This window comes from Heterodontus francisci, chromosome 38 (genome assembly GCF_036365525.1).
Source record: "Heterodontus francisci isolate sHetFra1 chromosome 38, sHetFra1.hap1, whole genome shotgun sequence".
Classification (NCBI taxonomy): Eukaryota; Metazoa; Chordata; class Chondrichthyes; order Heterodontiformes; family Heterodontidae; genus Heterodontus; species Heterodontus francisci.
Window position 1 is genome coordinate 23,175,320 of NC_090408.1, and position 19,327 is coordinate 23,194,646.

Below are 19,327 nucleotides of genomic sequence, written 5' to 3' on the forward strand. Positions count from 1 at the left end.
GGAGGGGGTCGGAAGGTGGGCATGTTGTGCAGGAGGAGGGGGGCCCAGGGAGGTAGAGCTTTTCCCAGAAGGGGTCCTCTGTGGGCCTCAGATTGCCAATGAAGGAGGGATCACCACCTCCCCCCACCCCCCCAATCCACAGTGAGGGCGCCTCGTATTACTGAGAGACCTCCCTGCATGGCATAGTCATCCCCTTCCACTGGTTAAATCCCAGTGGCAGGAGGAAGAGGCCCTTAAGTGGCCATTAATAGGCCACTTAAGGGCTTCAATTGGCCTGTGGGTGGGAAGGCTGTTGTCGGCCTATTCCACCCCGACAAGATCACTTGGCGACAGGGAGGCGACGGGTCCTCCATCCCCCTCCCTCCCGTCACAATTCTATGGGGCCCCACTTCCGACCCCGCCTCTGGGGGGGGGGGCCATAAAATCCAGCCCTATAAATGTATTTCATCACAGAAGAGCTTGCATTTTATTGTGAATTATGTTGGTGACATGTAACCATGTATCTAAATGTGACAACAAAGATATAAATTGGTACTATCCCTTTAAAAAAAAATACGATCTGTAATAAATGTTTTAACTCTTATTTTTTTCTTGTAGGCATTTCTCCTGTCTGTCATCCAAATATATGTGCCCAGGGGTTCCTGCTGTAATGAGCACTTTGTTGGCCAATATTAATGCCTATTTTGCACATACGACAGCTTCAACAAATGTTTCAGCCTCAGATCGATTTGCTGCTTCAAACTTTGGAGTAAGTCCAATATGAGTTATGCATCTTTGTATTGAAATCTTGTTTTGCAAATTAATTAAGAATCCAGATGATATCTGAAAGCAACATTGATTTATAAAAATAAACCAAAGAAGAAACTAGGGTCACAATCCATTTTGTTTCCTTTAAACTGTAAGGGCTGGATTTCGTGTTGGAGGCAAGGCTCCTGGCACCAGGCTGAAAAGGCTTTCTCATGCCCCCCCGGAGCGATCCTCCAGTCTTTTTGATTCAAAGTTTTCAGAGGCAGGATCCCCATCCCTTTAAAGCCTTTAAAGGGATGGGGAAATCCCACCTCCAAGAGCTGCCGGCCAATTAGAGGGCAGGCAGCTCTACAGTAACAGCAGCAGTGGTGACCACTGCAGGTACTGCAGACGCTTCAGACCCCGGCCCAGCAGTGGAACTCTAGAACAGAGGTAGGTAAGGCAGGATCGTCGGAACCAGTCCAGAAGGCTCTGGTGAGCTGGGGTGTGGGGATGGTCGTTCAGTCTAGGGGGAGGGCGATCCTCGGAGGGGGGGGTAAAGTTGTTCATGGCGGGGCCACAAATTGCCCACGAAGGAGGAACCGCAACCCTGAGCCTACAGGGAGGGCACTTCATTTTACAAGGCATCCTCCCCGCACAACAGAGCCTCCCCCCCCCCCCACCCCCGCTGTTGGTAAGATCCCAACCGCGGCAGGAAGCAGCCCTTAATTGGCTGTTAATAGGCCACCTATTAGCTTCTGGGTGGTAAAGCCATTTGTTGGCCTCTCCCACACCTGGAAAAATCACTGGGTGACGGGCCCTCCACCCCGCTCTCCCCACCTCTTCCCCCACCTCCACCTGTCGCGATGCTCCAAGCTCACCCTGACCTCCCACCACCCCCCTCCACACCTGCAATCCCGTCTTGGGGGGAGGGGGGGCACCTGTAAAATCTCGGCCTTAGAATTCGAAATTCAGCCTTCTGGAAAATGTTTTGGAAGAGTTTCAATGTCCTTAAATAAAATCAAAAGTTGTACCTGCTACAGGCTGCACCATCATTAAGTACTGGCAATGCGACTGCAATATTTGCCACTGACTCTAGGAAATCATTGCTATGGAAAATAAACTGCCAGCTGTAAACCAGTACTGTAATGGGGTCGATAAGTCATTTGTCTCCTTTTAAATTCTTATTTAATTCAGTTGAGCTGTCTTTTGGTTAGTTAGCTTTCTCCACTATATCTTAAAGAAAATATTGCTAACTTCCAACATTACTCTTACTATGCTTTAAGTTTCAGTTATTGTCATATTTCAATTCAGTTTTAGAGTGTCGCAGTATAGAAGCCTTGAGTTGTACTGCTCATCTCACATCATTTTTAGTTAGGGGAAAGCAAAGCTCTGTGGTGTATCTATGTATATACTTAAAAGAATTGCAGGCTCAACTTACCTGCTTAATAACATTTCTAACGTTTGGTCGGTACTCAGGAGAATTGGTTATTTTCAAATATTAGGAATTCCAAGTTAGAAGATTGCCTGGACTTTTATGAAACTTTAAAAACTTGAAAGGTTAATATTGCAGCACTTTCCAAAGCTTATGAGGCGGTTCCACACTTGATCCCAATCTGATGCATTTTGCACTGCATTTTCCATCATTGCGAAAGTCAGTTTGTAGCAAATTATGTAGCTTCACCACATTATTAGGCAGACATTTTCAGAAAAGAATTATATTTTCCCCAGAATTTGTTGCACAAAATGCAACATTTCCTAACTTGAAGGAGGTATAAGATGCTATAGTGACAATGCAACTGAGGACAATTCTACGAACCTATGCTGAAAAATTGGTAATATCCATGAATCCGGGAAACAATTAACCAAGATGAAAGTTGCTGTTGCACAGACTTTTACACTGGAGTAAATGTAAAATTGTGGACAGCACATTGCACCATGCACTTACTGCCCCGTATTCACCTGGTCTAGAATTTCTGTGGAGGCACTAAGGCTGTCATGTGTTACTGCAATTAATCTATATAGTAGGCTTGCTGCACTCATTCCTGCATCCTCTCCCTTTGTTGCCATAAAGTTACTGATTCACTGACCAGGGGCTGGAAGTTTCCCGACTTACCAAATCATCTATCAGAATTTTCAACATAGTTATCAGATTTTCTCACAATCTATTCTGCTCTAACATGATGAAGAGCACCTTGTTCATGTCTTTCCTCATAAATAATTCTCTTTGATGTGTAATTGATATATAAATTATTTCTTTCTGCAAATAACCTTGTATTTTGAACTAATATGACATGATACACAATTAGGTACAAAGCATTTGACTGAATATTTGCTGAAGAAATTAAATGTTGAAAATTAACAGTCTGAAATATTACATAGATTTTCATAATTTTAATATAATTTTCAAATGCTTAGCACCAAAACTGGTTAAAATGAATAACTTTCACTAATCTGTTAAATTGCTCAAACATATCTATATTAGCAATTGCTTTACTATAGATATGGCACAAACTATTTCACAGTAAACCATATTCATTAGTTTGGATGTGCCAAGAAGCATATTTGTAACTGCTGCCCCTCTAAATAAAATGCCTTAGCATAAAAATGTATTTCTGCAGCCAATTTCATGCAATCACTGACTATTCATCAACTCTATTGAAACAAAGTAAGAGAAAGCTAAACCGTGATGGGTAAGATGAATTTTGTTTTTTAATTTTGGAGAATTTGTTATAAAACTGTGTGGCAGGTTTCCTTTCCATCAAAAGCTCATTAAATCCCTTACATTTCCTGAAGACCTGAGTATCTATTCTAAGTTGAAAATATGATAGTTTCTTGGGAATCAATTAAATGGTGAAAATGAACTATGCATGTTCCCAGAGTTTCTGCTGATTGTCTCAGCAAAATTCATATTATCTGTAGATTACCTACAACATCACAGAATAATGTTCTTAATAAATTACGCTGGCACTTCTATTCATCATGATAGCACTGTGTTAAATTGATTTTTTTTTTGTATGGTGAAAGAGGCTTTCTAAAATTAAGTCTGATTCTGCATTGGTACACTTAGATCTTAGCAATCTGCAGTAAAACATTTGAATTTTTTTTTTACTTTTTCAAGGTAATAGCAAAACAAAGTTTTGCATGAAAATGCTCATACTTATATAATATCAATTAAATATGACACAAGGAATTGGCATTGGGGAGAAGGATGTATATAGAAACTGTGCTTATCCATAATTTTATCTTCATTTCCTGATAAATATTTATGGTTGAAGAGTTGAAAGTTTCAATAGTGTTTTCCAAAGACATACAAAAATTTATATTTTATTTATTTTACAGAGAGAGAAATTTATAAAGCTGTTGGATCAGTTACACAACTCACTGAGGATTGACCTATCTAAATATAGGGTATGTATAGACAATATGCAATGATGATATGTTCTGACACAGGTTATATGTAGCTGAGTAGATATTCCTCCTTTGCTTCAGGTTTCTCTTCGTTTCAGTTTGTCATATCTATGAGGAAATACTTGAAACTTTACATTTAATGAAAACCTCAACTTTAGGTTATTGGCGAGAGCAGTTACGGAACTGGGGAGATTCAGCATCAACATTGCAGGAGATAGATTTTCTAAGACTTAATTAGACCAACCACTCAATGGATGATGCCTTGAATATTTATTTAAACATTGCTGCTTTGAACAGAATTTGTGAGCTAGTGTATTTGGACACTGTGAAACGTAGTGCTGAGTGACTGAAACATCTGTTACGGAGCAATATTTCTCCCTGCTTGTAATAAATTTTTGACTTTTAGAATACCTTGCTTTCAGACAGGTTTAGGCACAGTATCCTTGCACTTCTAATGTATTTAGTGGGTGACCTGCGTCTATACCGGCGGCGCAAAATGGGCTTTAGTGAATCGGCAGCCAGTATTTCACGTGCCAGTTATTTTCCATCGACTTGAAAAATATTGCCAAAATTTTCAATTTCAAACCAAGTAAAATTGACAGTGAGACTAGAAAACACATCTCCAAAAAGACTTTGAACTATCATTCTGTGAACTTCAGTGGAAAGAAGATCGAAGGCAATGAAAAATCAGCTACCAATTCACTACAAGCCTGCCTTGAGCTGCTGACATAGTCACCTGCTTAACACTTAGTACTTTGATATCAGGAAAAGGTTGATGGATAAGAATTTTTCATTGATCTATAAAACCGCCTGAATCGGTTTCAAAAGGTACACTTGGACAAAATCTAATTAGACGTACTTTCTTAATTATTTCTGGAAGATAAGGAACACTGGATTGTTCAATGAATGGCAAATTAAGAATTCACAATTATTTTCAAAATCTACATGGTGTCCTTCCTCTGATACAACGGACACCCTGGTCTGAAATGTGCACCAGGAAAAAATATGCTTTTTTAAAGCAAAACTAATTTATACCAAGTTTTTCCCTATTCCACAAGAACAATTGACTAATGCACATAATCCTTTATTTAGTAACAATAGCTGTTTCCATCCATATTTGGGACTGTGAAATCGTCATGGATTATTCCACTGTTATATTAACTTTGGAATGCAGTCTGATACTTAGTCAATGAAAAGGGTAAGAGGGAAACAATGCTTATTATGCTAGAACAACATTTCTTTTAAAGCGTTAAAATAGATTTAGGCCATTTTCATTCCCCTTTTGATAAATAAGGCACAGTGTGGCATTGAATCGCTAGGGGATTCTTGGTTCCAACCCTGTATTTCAGCTCGTGTGTATCTATAAGGTGGAAAGTCAAGCATTTTAATTCATATCTCAGCATGAAGTATGACTGGAGATGTGCCTGATGTTACTTTCAGGCACCATTGATTGATCTGAAATTATTGGTGAACTCCAGATAGATGACATGTGTAGCTACTTTCTTCAGAAGATAGGAAGGTCAATAGCAAAGCTTTCTGCTTGGTAAATATAGTACAGTTATCTTTTAAGTAAAATAATTGGTAATGGTAACGTACAAGCAGTGAAGAACATCTCAGACATTAAAGAAGTAACAGTTTTTTCAGAAACCAATGTTGAGGCAAAGAGATCAAACCAGGTATCTTCAAACTCAAATTAGAGAGATCATTAATAAATGTAGTGCAGTTGATTTTGTGTATATTTTGTGTATATGAGCTTTCATATAATAGTTGTTAGCAAAATTGAAGCGTATGGGATTATAGTGACAGTGGCAGCATTGATACAAAATTAGCTAAGAGACAGATAGCAGAGAGTAATGATGAATGGTTGTTTTTCAGACTGGAGTGAAGTATATAGTGGTGTCTCCTAGAGATTGGTGTTGGGATCACTGCTCTATTTGATTTATATTAATGACCTGGGCTTGGGTATAGGGGAACACTTTCAAAGTTTGCAGATGACACAAAACTTGAAAATGTAAGCGGTGAGGAGGATAGTAGCAGACTTCAGGGAGACAGAGACTGGCATAGATACAATGGGCTGAATGGCCTTTTTCAGTAATGTAAGATTTTGTGATTCTATGAAACTGGCTGAACTTAGCTTCAATAAGTTGGATTGAGGTGTTGAAAATAAAAATGAAGGAACTATTTCCAGTTGGTCATTGAACTCCAATCATTGGATTGATCGTGGTTGATATGTCCAGCAGCTAGTCTGGTCTGAATCGCTAAAGTATTCCCGATGGGTATATGGTCTCAAAAGGCAGGGTATCAGTCTTACCTCTGAGTTGGAAGGTGTGCATTCAAATCCCACTCTAGGACTCGGGCACAAAAATCTAGGCTGACACTCCATTGCAGTACTGAGGGAGTGCTGTACTGTCAGAGGTGCTGTCTTTTGGATGAGACGTTAAACTGAGGCCCTGTCTGCCCTCTCAGGTGGATATGAAAGATCCCATGACGCTTTCAAAGAGCAGGGCAGTTATCCCCTTTGTCTTGGCCAATACTTATAATTCAAACAACATCACAAAAACAGATTATCTGGTCATTATCACATTGCTGTTTGTTGGGACTTGCTTTGTGCAAATTCACTGCTGCGTTTCCCACATTACAACAGTGACTGCACTTCATTGGTTGCAAAGCACTTTGATACATCCAGTGGTTGTGAAAGCCGCTATATAAATGCAAGTCTTTTGTTTTACTTGTAGCTGTTTGTAAACTCTAGAAGCCAGAGGGCATTTTTAACCCTTTGCAGACAATTCCTGGTCACCATGAAATAACTGGCTTTATTTCTCTGAGACAGACGCACACTGGACTTGAGACTTTCATAAAATGATAAATGTGGTTCCACTCCTCAATCATCCCAACATATTGTCCCCTTTCCACGGCACCTTTCCATGCAAGTTCAGGAGGTGCAAAACCTGCCTTTTACCTCCTCTCTCTCCTCACCATCCAAGGCCCCAAACACTCCTTCCAGGGAAACAGCGATTTACTTGTACTTCTTTCAATTTAGAATAGTGTATTCGCTGCTCACAATGCTGTCTGCTTTACATTGGGGAGACCAAATGCAGGTCGGATGGCCACTTTGCGGAACACCTCCATTCAGTCTGCAGGCATGACCCCGAGCTTCCGATGGCCTGCCATTTTAATTCTTCACCTTGGTCTCACATTGGCCTCTCTGTCCTCGGCCGACTGCAGTGTTCCAGAGAAGCTCAACAAAAGCTCGAGGAACAGCACCTCATCTTTCAATTAGGCACTTTGCAGCCTTCCAGACTCAACATTGAATTGAATAACTTTCGACTGTAATCTCTGCCCCCATTTTATTTCCTTTTCTTTGCATGTTTCCGTCTTAATTTTGTTTTTCTCTTGTTTTTGTTTTTGGACAGCAGCTGTTCATCATTCTGCCATTCACACCTCCTCTGGTTACATCTTTTGTCTCTTTACTTGTCCCATTACTATTCCCTTTGACTCTGCCCCACCAACTCTTTTCTCATTTAATATCTCCCATCTTCCACCCTATCACAGACCCTTCCTTTTGTTCTTTTTCCACCCTCCCTAAACCCATTACATTTCTAACTTTTCCCAGTTCTGATGAAAGATTATGGACCTGAAACGTTAACTCTGTTTCTCCCTTCACAGATGCTGCAGGATCTGCTGAGTATTTCCAGCAGTTACTGTTTTTATATCAGTTTTATGTGTTTCTTTTCCTAGGATAATTTCCCAGCAACCAATCCAGAAAGACTGCAAGACCTGAAATCAACTGTGGACCTTTTAACCAGCATTACCTTTTTCCGAATGAAGGTAGGATGTTATTTTACCTAATGGGACTATTATGTGGAATGTAGTTAATTTATTTTTAGTAAAGACAACTTTACTTTGTTCATTATTGTTCATGACAAATATATTCTGCAAAAAGTTTTTTTTGAAATTTTACTCCATGTAATGTGGATTTTCTTTTGCTAATTGTCATTTGTGTAGATAAGGTTTCTCTGGTGACTTGACCCTATTAGCAAGCACTGACTGTAACACTGAATTGATGTAGAATCTGATGTACCACATTGTGCCATAGATATATGATCATTTGTTCTTGCAAACCTGGCCATATGATCCAACATCTGTTTTCTGAAAGAACATTTTAAATATTTGGTTTAATTTTATTACTGAGCATTTTTTCAATTGAGCCTTTTTGTGACTGTAGTTCTAAAGATATTACAGGGTACTCTGAATTTGTTTGTCATGAAGTGACTGTTTCTGTAGGGTTGACTGTGCTATCACAAACAACATTATGTCACATGCACAAACAAAGGTCATGGGCTGAATTATACGCCGCCCCAGTGGGTCGAATGGTGGCATGGGGGAGGATGAGGGGGGTGGCATAAAATTGAGCGGGAGGCTCCGGGAGGCCTATCCGCCCCACTCCCGCCTCCAGTCAACTTTACAGCACTTGCGCAGGGAGGGAAAAATTGTCCTCCCGTCCGAAGCCAATCAAGGCCCTTAAGTGGGCACTTAATGGTGACTTAAGGGCCCTCGCCCACCTCCATGGGTATTTTACCCGTGGCAAGCAGGCATGCTGGGGACGTGAAAGGCCACCCAGCGATAGCTGCCGGCCTTTCTGCGTGCCAGAGTTGGGGGGGGGGCCATGGCAGTCGGGCACAGAGTCCCTGAATGAGGGCCACCCCTGCCTCCCAATCCACCCCTGGGACCCAAGACGTCCCCCCTCCCCCCAAATGACCACTCTAGCCACACCAGGGCACGACCGATCTCACTGGTGAGGCATGCCCAACTTACCTTCACTCCTGGCTCCATGGCGTCGGCTGGGCTGCAGTCCCAGCAGTAGCCAACTCTCCTGGTGGCGCTGTTGGCACTAAGAGCTGCCGGCCGGCTGATTGGACGGCAGCTCACTGAAGCAGGACTTCCTTCCTCAAGTGGGTGGAAGCCCCGCCTCGGGACAATTAAAACTTGGGGACCTGTAAAATGTGGGATGGATCCCCGGGCTAGGCAGAAGCCGGTTCACCACCGATGTAAAAATCGGTGGCTAATTCCCGTCCACTTAAAGTAAAATCCAGCCCCATATATGGAACTGCACTGCTTACTGCAAACTTCCTTCTGCGTCACACCCCGACCGCCAAAAAGTGAAAATATTTATTCCTTATGCTCTATGAAGCAAGAAAAGGCCATTCAGCCCGTTGAACCAATTGCAATTTTTCCTGTTGTGCGTCTGCTGACCCTGCATTTAAAGTACACCAACTGCTGCCACCATGACTCCCGATCATCGCCAATCTCCCCGGCCTCCCACCCCCATACTTCAGGTAAAGTTCACCCTGGATATTACCTTGTTGGGAAGAATTGAAATGAGCAAGATCATGGGTTGCAATATAATAAAAGTGTATTAGAGGAAGGGAAGGAAAAGACTTGAGCATCAGCATCATGGTGCAGTACCTCTTAAAAGAAACAGTTCTTAATGAAAACTACCCCACATGATTTGTTGAGTTAATAGAATATCCATAGTATGAGGAGAAAAGAATGAGAATGGCTTTGCCCAAGAGTAGTTAACTTTTGGAATGTATTATTCATGCTTCTACTAACTACTAAACATACCCAGTAAATTGATTAGAAAGGAAAGTTCAGGACCAGAAAAGAGTCTGCAGTTCATTTAGCTAGTTTCAAAACTAATATCTCTCAATCCTCTTTTTAATAATATAAATTCAACATTGTTCCTCTACTACTGAAGAATATTCAATCCATAGTGTTTCCCTTGGATAAATTTTCCAGCCAAATTGCTTCCCTTCCCTTCTGTAAATGCTGACTATATGCTAGGTTGCAGTTCCGGACACTGGGTGCTCGCTTGTACCTCGCCCCAGTGATCATTATTCACGTTTGAGTCTGACACTCAGAAGGTTATACATTCCAGCAAGGTAGTACAGCTAGCAACATTTCACCCAACACACACAAACCCACTCACTCACTTCCAGTAGTGATTGATGGTCAATGGTCAGTAGTAGGAACTCCGGCTAATTTTCCTCTTGTTAGCTCAGAAGTTGCCCTAGCTAATCAGCTAACCGCTTTACCACAAATGCTGATTTTATGTACATATCCTAATATTCCTTATCAGGATAAAGAATTGTGCTTAATTTTCACACCTTGCATTTCAAAATTGTTGACTCGCTGAGCATTGATGATTTCAGGTTCAAGAACTGCAGAGCCCTCCAAGAGCAAGTTCTGTGGTGAAAGACTGTGTCAAAGCTTGCTTGGACTCAACCTACAAGTATATTTTTGACAACTGTCATGATCTGTACAACCAATTGGTAGATCAGGTAATACATTTTGCTCAATATCTTATATATATTGCATTTAAAGTTTCCATGACTATACAATTATCTAGTAAACTGCACATCAAAGAGATGTGTGGAAAATCGACAATGTTTACAATTTGAGTCTAATAGTCAAGATGACAGCTATATTAGATGCACATTTATTTGCAGTGGTTTAAAATCTCATAACTTCTAGCCAGGACATTTTTTTTTATCTTTAGCAACATTGCAATGAACATTGAATTACCATCTATATATTATTCAGCATCTTTCCGGAGAGGTTCATTGATAAACTGCAAGTCAGATACTCATTATAATACACAAGCTAAATATAAATGGCTTCACTTGTGTTTCAGAAAACTAGCACTGAGCTATTATACCTGTCTAATTGCCCTCTTCATCAATGTATTACGAGTTGAATATTCAGAGTTTAAAAACAAACTTTGGATAATGGGATCAATCTGTGATGATTGAGACTGTCAGGACTTGAAGAAAAAAAGCAGCCACCAAGGAATTCTCAAGATAATGTAGCAATACCAAATACTTCATAACTTAACAGTGCAGTTTCACGTTATTTTTCTTTTGATTATGTATATAGTCTGAAGCTATATTTCAAATCCTTATCCCACCTGCAGTAAAACTGATGACCTGCAGAAAGGCCTTTCTTTCTAGATGGTCAGCTACGGCAGGGAACGGGCTTGCTTGGCCTACAAACCTTTCCCTGTTCCTAACGCACAGACGGGCAGAGTTAGTTGGAATCAGTACAAACAGATGGACAACAGAAGATACTAACAACATGACAGCAAGGTGAATAAAGGCTGGAAACATACAGAGGAATGAAAAGTCTGGCTGTGAACTATGCAGCCAAACAATCAGATGGTCAAAAGAACAGCAAGAGAAGCTGATAATAGGCTGGACAGTTGGCAAGCAATGCACAAAAACTCGCAATGGGCTGGGCAAAGATAACTGTACAGACAGGCAAGCAGTGGATATTAGAATGGGCAGAGTACCAGATGAAGAACTAAATTGCAGGACAGACAAAATACTTACTGGTGGGAGAAGGTAATATTCTGCTCTAAAGATGTGCAGTGGTTCAGACACACTGGTAGTCCTGTGGCCTCACTGAGCAAGGACTAGGCATGTAGTAAGTTGATCTGAGCAGTAGGCATCATTGCAGGTGGCCGGACAATGGAATGCACAGATAGGCAGTCAAACTGTGGCACAAGAAAAACTGCCATCATCATCCCCGGGTATGTCCTGTCCCACCGGCAGGACAGACCCAGCAGAAGTGGCGGCACAGTGGTATACAGTTGGGAGGGAGTTGCCCTGGGAGTCATAGAGTCATAGAGAGATACAGCACTGAAACAGACCCTTCGGCCCACCAAGTCTGTGCTGACCAACAACCACCCATTTATACTAATCCTACATTAATCCCATATTCCCTACCACATCCCCACCATTCTCCTACCACCTACCTACACTAGGGGCAATTTACAATGGCCAATTTACCTATCAACCTGCAAGTCTTTGGCTGTGGGAGGAAACTGGGGCACTCGGCGGAAACCCACGCGATCACAGGGAGAACTTGCAAACTCCACACAGGCAGAGTCCTCAACAACGACTCCAGACCCCATGATGTCTCATGGCAGCAGGTCAAATATGGGCAAGGAAACCTCTTGCTGATTACCATCTACCGCCCACCCTCAGCTGATGAATCAGTACTCCATGTTGAACAGCACTTAGAGGAAGCACTGAGGGTGGCGAGGGCACAGAATGTACTCTGGGTGGGGGACTTCAATGTCCATCACCAAAAGTGGCTCGGTAGCACCACTACTGACCGAGCTGGAGAATGAGTCTGCGGCAGCTGGTGAGGGAACCAACAAGAGGGAAAAACATACTTGCCCTCGTCCTCACCAATCTGCCTGCCGCAGATGCATCTGTCCATGATAGTATTGGTAGGAGTGATCACTGCACAGTCCTTATGCAGACAAAGTCCCATCTTCCCATTGAGGATACCCTCCATCGTGTTGTGTGACAATACCACCGTGCTAAATGGCATAGATTTCAAACAGATTGAGCAATGCAAAACTGAGCATCCATGAGGCACTGTGGGCCATCAGCAATTGCAGAATTGTACTCAACCACAATCTGTAATCTCATGGCTTGGCATATCCCCCACTCTACCATTGCCATCAAGCAGGGGGATCAACCCTGGTTCAATGAAGCATGCAAGAGAGCATGCCAGGAGTGGCACCAGGCATACCTCAAAATGAGGTGTCAACCTGGTGAAGCTACAACCCAGGATTACTTGCGTGCCAAACTGCGTAAGCAGCATGTGATAGAGGTAAGTGATCCCACAACCAACGGATCACATCCATGCTCTGCATTGCTGCCACATCCAATTGTGAATGGTGGTGGACAATTAAACAACTAACAGGAGGATATGGCTCCACAAATATCCCCATCCTCAATGATGGGGGAGCCCAGAACATCAGTGCAAAATATAAGGCTGAAGCATTTGCAGCAATCTTCAGCCAGAAGTGCCGAGTGGATGAGCCATCTCGGCTTCCTCCTGATGTCCCCAGCATCACAGATGTCAACTTCAGCCAATCCGATTCACACCCCGTGATATCAAGAAATGACTGAAGGTACTGGATACTGTAAAGGTTATGGGCCCTGACAACATTCCGGCATTAGTACTGAAGAACTGTGCTCCAGAACTTGCCGCACCCCTAGCCAAGTTGTTCCAGTACAGCTACAAAGCTGGAATCTACCCGGTAATGTGGAAAATTGCCCAGCTATGTCCTGTACACAAAAAGCAGGAAAAATCCAACCTGGCCAATTACTGCCCCATCAGTCTACTCTCGATCATCAGTAAAGTGATGGAATGTGTCATCGAAAGTGCTATCAAGTGGCACTTGCTTAGCAATAACCTGCTCAGTGATGTTCAGTTTGGGTTCTGCCAGGGCCACTCAGCTCCTGACCTCATTACAGCCTTGGTTTAAAAATGGACAAAAGAGCTGAACTCGAGAGGTGAGATGAGAGTGACTGCCCTTGACATTAAGGCAGCATTTGACAGAATATGGTATCAAGGAGCCCTAGCAAAACTGGAGTCAATGGGAATCAGGGAAAAAATCTCTCCACTGGTTGGAGTCGTACATAGTGCAAAGGAAGATGGTTGTGGTTGTTGGAGGTCAATCATCTCAGCTCCAGGACATCACTGCAGGAGTTCCTCAGGGTAGGTGGACTGAACTTGAACATGGACTGCAGCGGTTCAAGAAGGCAGCTCACCACCAACCATCTTCAGCCGCTTCAAAAATGACCTTCCTTCAATCATAAGGTCAGAAGTGGGGATGTTCGCTGATGATTGCACAATGTTCAGCACCATTCGCAACACCTCAGATACTGAAGCAGTCCATGTAGAAATGCAGCAAGACCTGGACAATATCCAGGCTTGGGTTGATAAGTGGCAAGTAACATTCATGCCACTCAAGTGCCAGGCAATGACCATCTCCAACAAGAGAAAATCTAACCATCTCCCCTTGACATTCAATGGAATTACCATTGCTGAATCCCCCACTATCAGCATCCTAGGGGTTACCATTGACCAGCAACTGAACTGGAATAGCCATATAAATACCATGTCTACAAGAGCAGGTCAGAGGTTAGGAATTCTGTGGCAAATAGCTCACCTCCTGACTCCTCAAAGCCTGTCCACCATCTACAAGGCACAAGTCAGGGGTGTAATGGAACACTCTCCACTTGCCTGGATGGGTGCAGCTCCAACAACACTCAAGAAGCTCGACACCATCCAGGACAAAGCAGCCAGCTTGATTGTCACCCCATTCACAACCATTCACTCCCTCCACCACCGATGCACTGTGGCAGCAGTGTGTACCATCTACAAGATGCACTGCAGCAATGCACCAAGCATCCTTAGACAGCACCTTCCAAACCCGCGACCTCTACCAGCCAGAAAGACAAGAGCAGCAGAAACATGAGAACACCATCACCTGCAAGTTCCCCTCCAAGCTGCACACCATCCTGACTGGGAACTATATCGCCGTTCCTTCACTGTCGCTGGGTCAAAATCCTGGAACTCCCTTCCTAACAGCACTGTGGGTGTACCTAGTGGACATGGACTGCAGCAGTTCAAGAGGGCAGCTCACCACCACCTTCTCATGGGCAATTAGGGATGGGCAATAAATGCGGGCCTGGCCAGCGATGCCCACCTCCCCATAAACGAATAAAACAAAAATAACAAAATGGGCATACCAAAAATGTAACCACTAAAAATAAATCTTGAAGCATACAATTGTCCTTGTCAGCAATGTTCTATCATCAGTGAGTTATGCCGTTGCAAAGGAAGAACATGGAGTGAGGGATAGTGAAGAAGAAGTACATGTTTCTGGTGAAAGAATTTGGAAAGGAGAGAGATGCATTCTTAAATGGTGAAAGAGGTATATTCTGACTAGTTACAAGAAAATAAATAAGTAGTTAATTTCTTCCTCTACCTCAGGTAGATATATACATATTAAAATAAATATATTCCCCTCACATACTACGAAAGCGACGAGGCAGTGGCGTAGTGGTATTGTCACTAGTAATCCAGACCCCAAAGCTCATGCTCATGGGTTTGAATCCCACCACGGTAGAGGGTGAAATTTGAACTCAATTAATAAAAAAAAATCTGGATTAAAAGCTAGTCTATTGACAACCATGAAACCATTGTCGATTGTTGTAAAAACCCATCTGGTTCACTAATGTCCTTCAAGGAAGGAAATCTGCCATCCTCACCTGGTCTGGCCTACATGTGACTCCAGACCCACAGCAATGTGATTGACTCTTAAATACTCTCTGAAATGACCTCGCAAGCCACTAAGTTCAAGGGCAATTAGGGATGGGCAACAAATGCTGGCCTCACCAACGACGCCCACATCCCATGAATAAATGAATTAAAAAAATTAATTTGAGGGGTAACGGCATCTCAGTATTACATGGTGCTTAATTATTTTGTCTTGTAAAGTGATGTAGGGAATAGATGCAAAGTGACAATGTGTTGAATTGCTGATCAGGTTTAAAGATATTGCAGGGGCCAAGGGCTCCAGAATCCTAGACCTAGATCTACATATTGGGAGAAAAACCAAACCAAAGCAGTACTCCTGAAAAATAGTAGGTAGATAGACAGGAGAAGTGGGAGATTCTGTCTCTGGAACAGGAACTAAACACATAGTTACTTCAATACATGTGAATTTCATGAATAAAGAAGTGCTTGTATATACCTGGATGAGTGCCGCTCCAACATCACTCACAAAACCCGACACCATCCAGGACAACACAGCCCACTTGATTGGTACTCCATCCACCATCTTAAGCATACACTCCCTCCACCACCAGCGCACAATGGCAACAGTGTGTACCATCTATCAGATTCGCTGCAGCAACTTACCAAGCTTCTTTCGACAGCAGCTTCTAGGCCCATGACCTCTGCCACCAAGAAGGACAAAGGCAGCAGATGAATGGGAACACCACCACCTGCAAGTTCTACTCCTAGTCATACACCATGGAGCTATATCACCGTTCCTTCACTGTCGCTGGGTCAAAATCCTGGAACTCCCTTCCTAACAGTACTGTGGGTGTACCTACCCCACATCGACTGCAGCGGTTCAAGAAGGCAGCTCACCACCACCTTCTCAAGGGAAATTCGGGATGGGTAATAAATGCTGACCTTTGCGGCGATGCCCACATCCCATGAATGAATATATTAAAAACAATTAGCTGGGGTTTTATGCTGCAGCAATGGACAGCAATGGAGGCGGTGGGGGAGGGGACTGTAGAATTGCGTGGGATGGCATCAGCTCAGCCCCCTGACGTCATCACACTGGGCCTGAATTTTATGAGCAGCATGGGGACACCACACGTGTTTTTGAAAGTAGCAACTGACAGGCATTTAAGTTTGTTAATGAGGCAATTGACCCCAATTTAACTGGACCCTCTGGATTTAACAGTAAGTGCACAGGGGACATGGGTGCTGGGATTTTGTCTTGGTGATGGGGGTCTCAACCACTGGCAAAAGCACTGGTGAGAGCCCCGTGTCACCACCTCTGGGGAAGGCCCAGCAGATCAAGTGCCAATTAGGCACTTAAGTGGATAGCAACGGGCCTTCCCCGGAATCCAGGACCCCGGCGACAGAGACCCGCCTGCTGAGAGCTGTCGGCCAATCAGAGGCTGGTAACTCTTTAACTGAGTAGCCGTGGAGGCGGTGGCTGCTGCCGGTGCCCTGGACCCAGGCCACAGATAAGTCAGGGTGGGAGGAGCTTTGTTGGGTGGGGATCACAAGGGAGGGGGGCATAGCAGGGTTCAGGCACTAAGTGCCTTTTAACAAGGAACCATCCCTGGACTCGGCAAACAACCTGCTTGGGTTTTCCTGGCGTGCTGCCAGTGCAGTGACAGGCCCACCCACCACTGGGCTAATTCTAGCAGCGATGGGATGTGGCCCTTAATTGGGACTTAATTGCCCACTTAAGGGCCTCAATTGGCAGCGGGGCAGGAAGGTCTTCCCGCCCTGGATTAATTTGGGTGGAGGCGGGAAGGTGGCAGGGCCCCCTCCCCTCTCCGCCACCATCCCGCCCAATTCTCAGCTTTCCCCGCCTCCAAAACTAACAGGAGGGAGAGCGTAAAATTTCCCTCAGGCCTCGGCAGCTTTTCAAGGGCAACAAGGAGCTGGCAGCTGTTTCCATTGCTGCACGCAGCAACTGTGGATAAAGCTTTTTTCTTTAGTTGGTTGAAAGGATTTGGACAGCCATTGCCTTCGGGTCGAGGCCCCCTTGATGAGATTGTGTTCCTGGCAGGGGGCTCACGAGAGAGGGGCCAGAGAGGGGGGAGATCAGGGCAGCATTGGAGCAGCTGCTTGCAGAATGTGTCAGTCAGGCTGGCAGTGCCCAAGTGCCATGGGCATCATTCATTCCAGAGGAGGAGAACCTGAGAGGGGAGGTGGTGCGGGCACACACTTTGGGACAGCAGAAACCTCTGGTCACCTGCAGGGGCAGCCTCCTGATGGGGAAGTGGCAGAAGACTGCCGAGGGGACCATGAGCAGCCACCAGCCTGAAGACGAAGGTACCCACAACATGGGTATACAGAGAGAGGATCAGCTACCTCCAGATGTCGGAGAGGCACCGTCAACAAAGACTGCACTTCTCCTAAGAGGCCATGACTGCTGTGTGTGCCACGATGGTGGAGGAGGTAAAGCTCTGATTGTAGTGATGATCATCTGATGCCAGTGGCCATTAAGGTCACTGTGGCCCTGAATTTCTATGCCTCAGGTTCATTTCAGAGGCCCACTGGAGACGGATGTGGCATCTCCCAATTACTGCATCAAGATGGTGACAGATGACCTCTTAAGGAGGGCCAGCCAATACATTCATTACCAAACTGATGCAGACAGTCAGGCAGGGTGGTCTCCTCCTTCTGTTCATGGGGAAGGGGACCTCCTGTCTTGTCCAAGTAGCCTTGACGAGAACGTGCAGTGAGTCATCACTGAAGCATGGAGCCACCCGGGATCTTGCTTCAGCCATGCCTACGTTCTTTTCTCTTGTGGCTTTCCTCCGAGGATGCTGCAGGGGTCACTGGCAGCAGGATGCTGGCAAGCCTGTGATTTGGAGGATGGCTGCTGGGAGGATGGTTGCTGGGAGGAATGCTGCAGCAATGGAGGAGGTAACAAAGAGGTTGATGAGGGCAATGCTGTTGATGTGGTGTACATGGACTTTCAAAAGGCATTTGAAACAGTGCCACACATCCGACTTGTGAGCAAATTTGTAGCTCATGGAATAAAAGGGACGGTAGCAACGTGGATATGAAATTGGCTGAGTGACAGGAAACAAAGAGTAGTGGTGTTTCAGGCTGGAGGAAGGTTTGTACAGGAGTTCCCCAGGGATCAGTGTTGGGACCCTTGCTTTTCCTGATATATGTTAATGACCTAGACCTTGGTATACAGGGCACAATTTCAAAGTTTGCAAATGATACAAAACTTGGAAGCATTGTGCACTGTGAGGAGGATAGTGTAGAACTTCAAAAGGACATAGACAAGTTGGTGGAATGGGCAGACAGGTGGCAGATGATGTTCAATGCAGAGAAATGTGAAGTGATTTATTTTGGTAGGGAGAACATAGGGAGACAATATAAAATAAAGGGTACAATTCTAAAGGGGGTGCAGGAGCAGAGAGACCTGGTGTATATGTGCATAAGTCATTGAAGGTGGCAGGAGAGATTGAGAGAGGGTTTAATAAAAGCATACAGTATCCTGGGCTTTATTAACAGGTGCATAGAGTACAAGAGCAAGGAAATTATGTTGAACTTGTATAAGACACTAGTTCGGCCTCAGCTGGAGTATTGTGTCCAATTCTGGGTGCGCACTTGAGGAAAGATGTGAGGGCATTGAAGAAAATGCAGAAAAGATTCACAAGAATGGTTCCAGAGTTGAGGAATTTCAGTTATGAAGATAGATTGGAGAAGTTAAGACTGTTTTCCTTGGAGAAGAGAGGCTGAAAGATAATCTGATAGAAATATTCAAAATCATGAGAGGTCTGGACAGAGTAGATAGAGAGAAACTGGTCCCACTTGTGAAAGGATCGAGAACTAGAGGTCACAGATTTAAAGTATTTGGTAAGAGAAGCAAAAGTGACATGAGGAAAAACTTTTTCACGCAGCTAGTGGTTAAGGTCTGGAATGCACTGCCTGATGACGTGGTGGAGACAGGTTCAGTTGAAGCATTCAAAAGGGAATTAGTTATAGGAAAAGGAAGAATGTTCAGGGTAACGGAGAGAAGGCAGGGGAATGGAACTGAGGGAGTTGC

At 43.9% G+C, this 19,327-nt stretch overlaps 1 protein-coding gene across 14 annotated transcripts in view; it reads left to right on the plus strand.

Moving 5' to 3' along the window:
- LOC137352421 (protein unc-13 homolog C-like) overlaps nucleotides 1–19,327 on the plus strand; it is a 612,014-nt gene that overhangs the window by 412,943 nt on the left and 179,744 nt on the right. For all 14 annotated transcript variants that reach the window (XM_068017812.1, XM_068017814.1, XM_068017821.1 and 11 more), the window contains 4 exons: nucleotides 598–748; nucleotides 4,069–4,137; nucleotides 7,876–7,965; nucleotides 10,350–10,478. In XM_068017812.1, coding sequence (XP_067873913.1) covers nucleotides 598–748; nucleotides 4,069–4,137; nucleotides 7,876–7,965; nucleotides 10,350–10,478 — 439 coding nt within the window. The remainder of the gene's footprint in view (nucleotides 1–597; nucleotides 749–4,068; nucleotides 4,138–7,875; nucleotides 7,966–10,349; nucleotides 10,479–19,327) is intronic.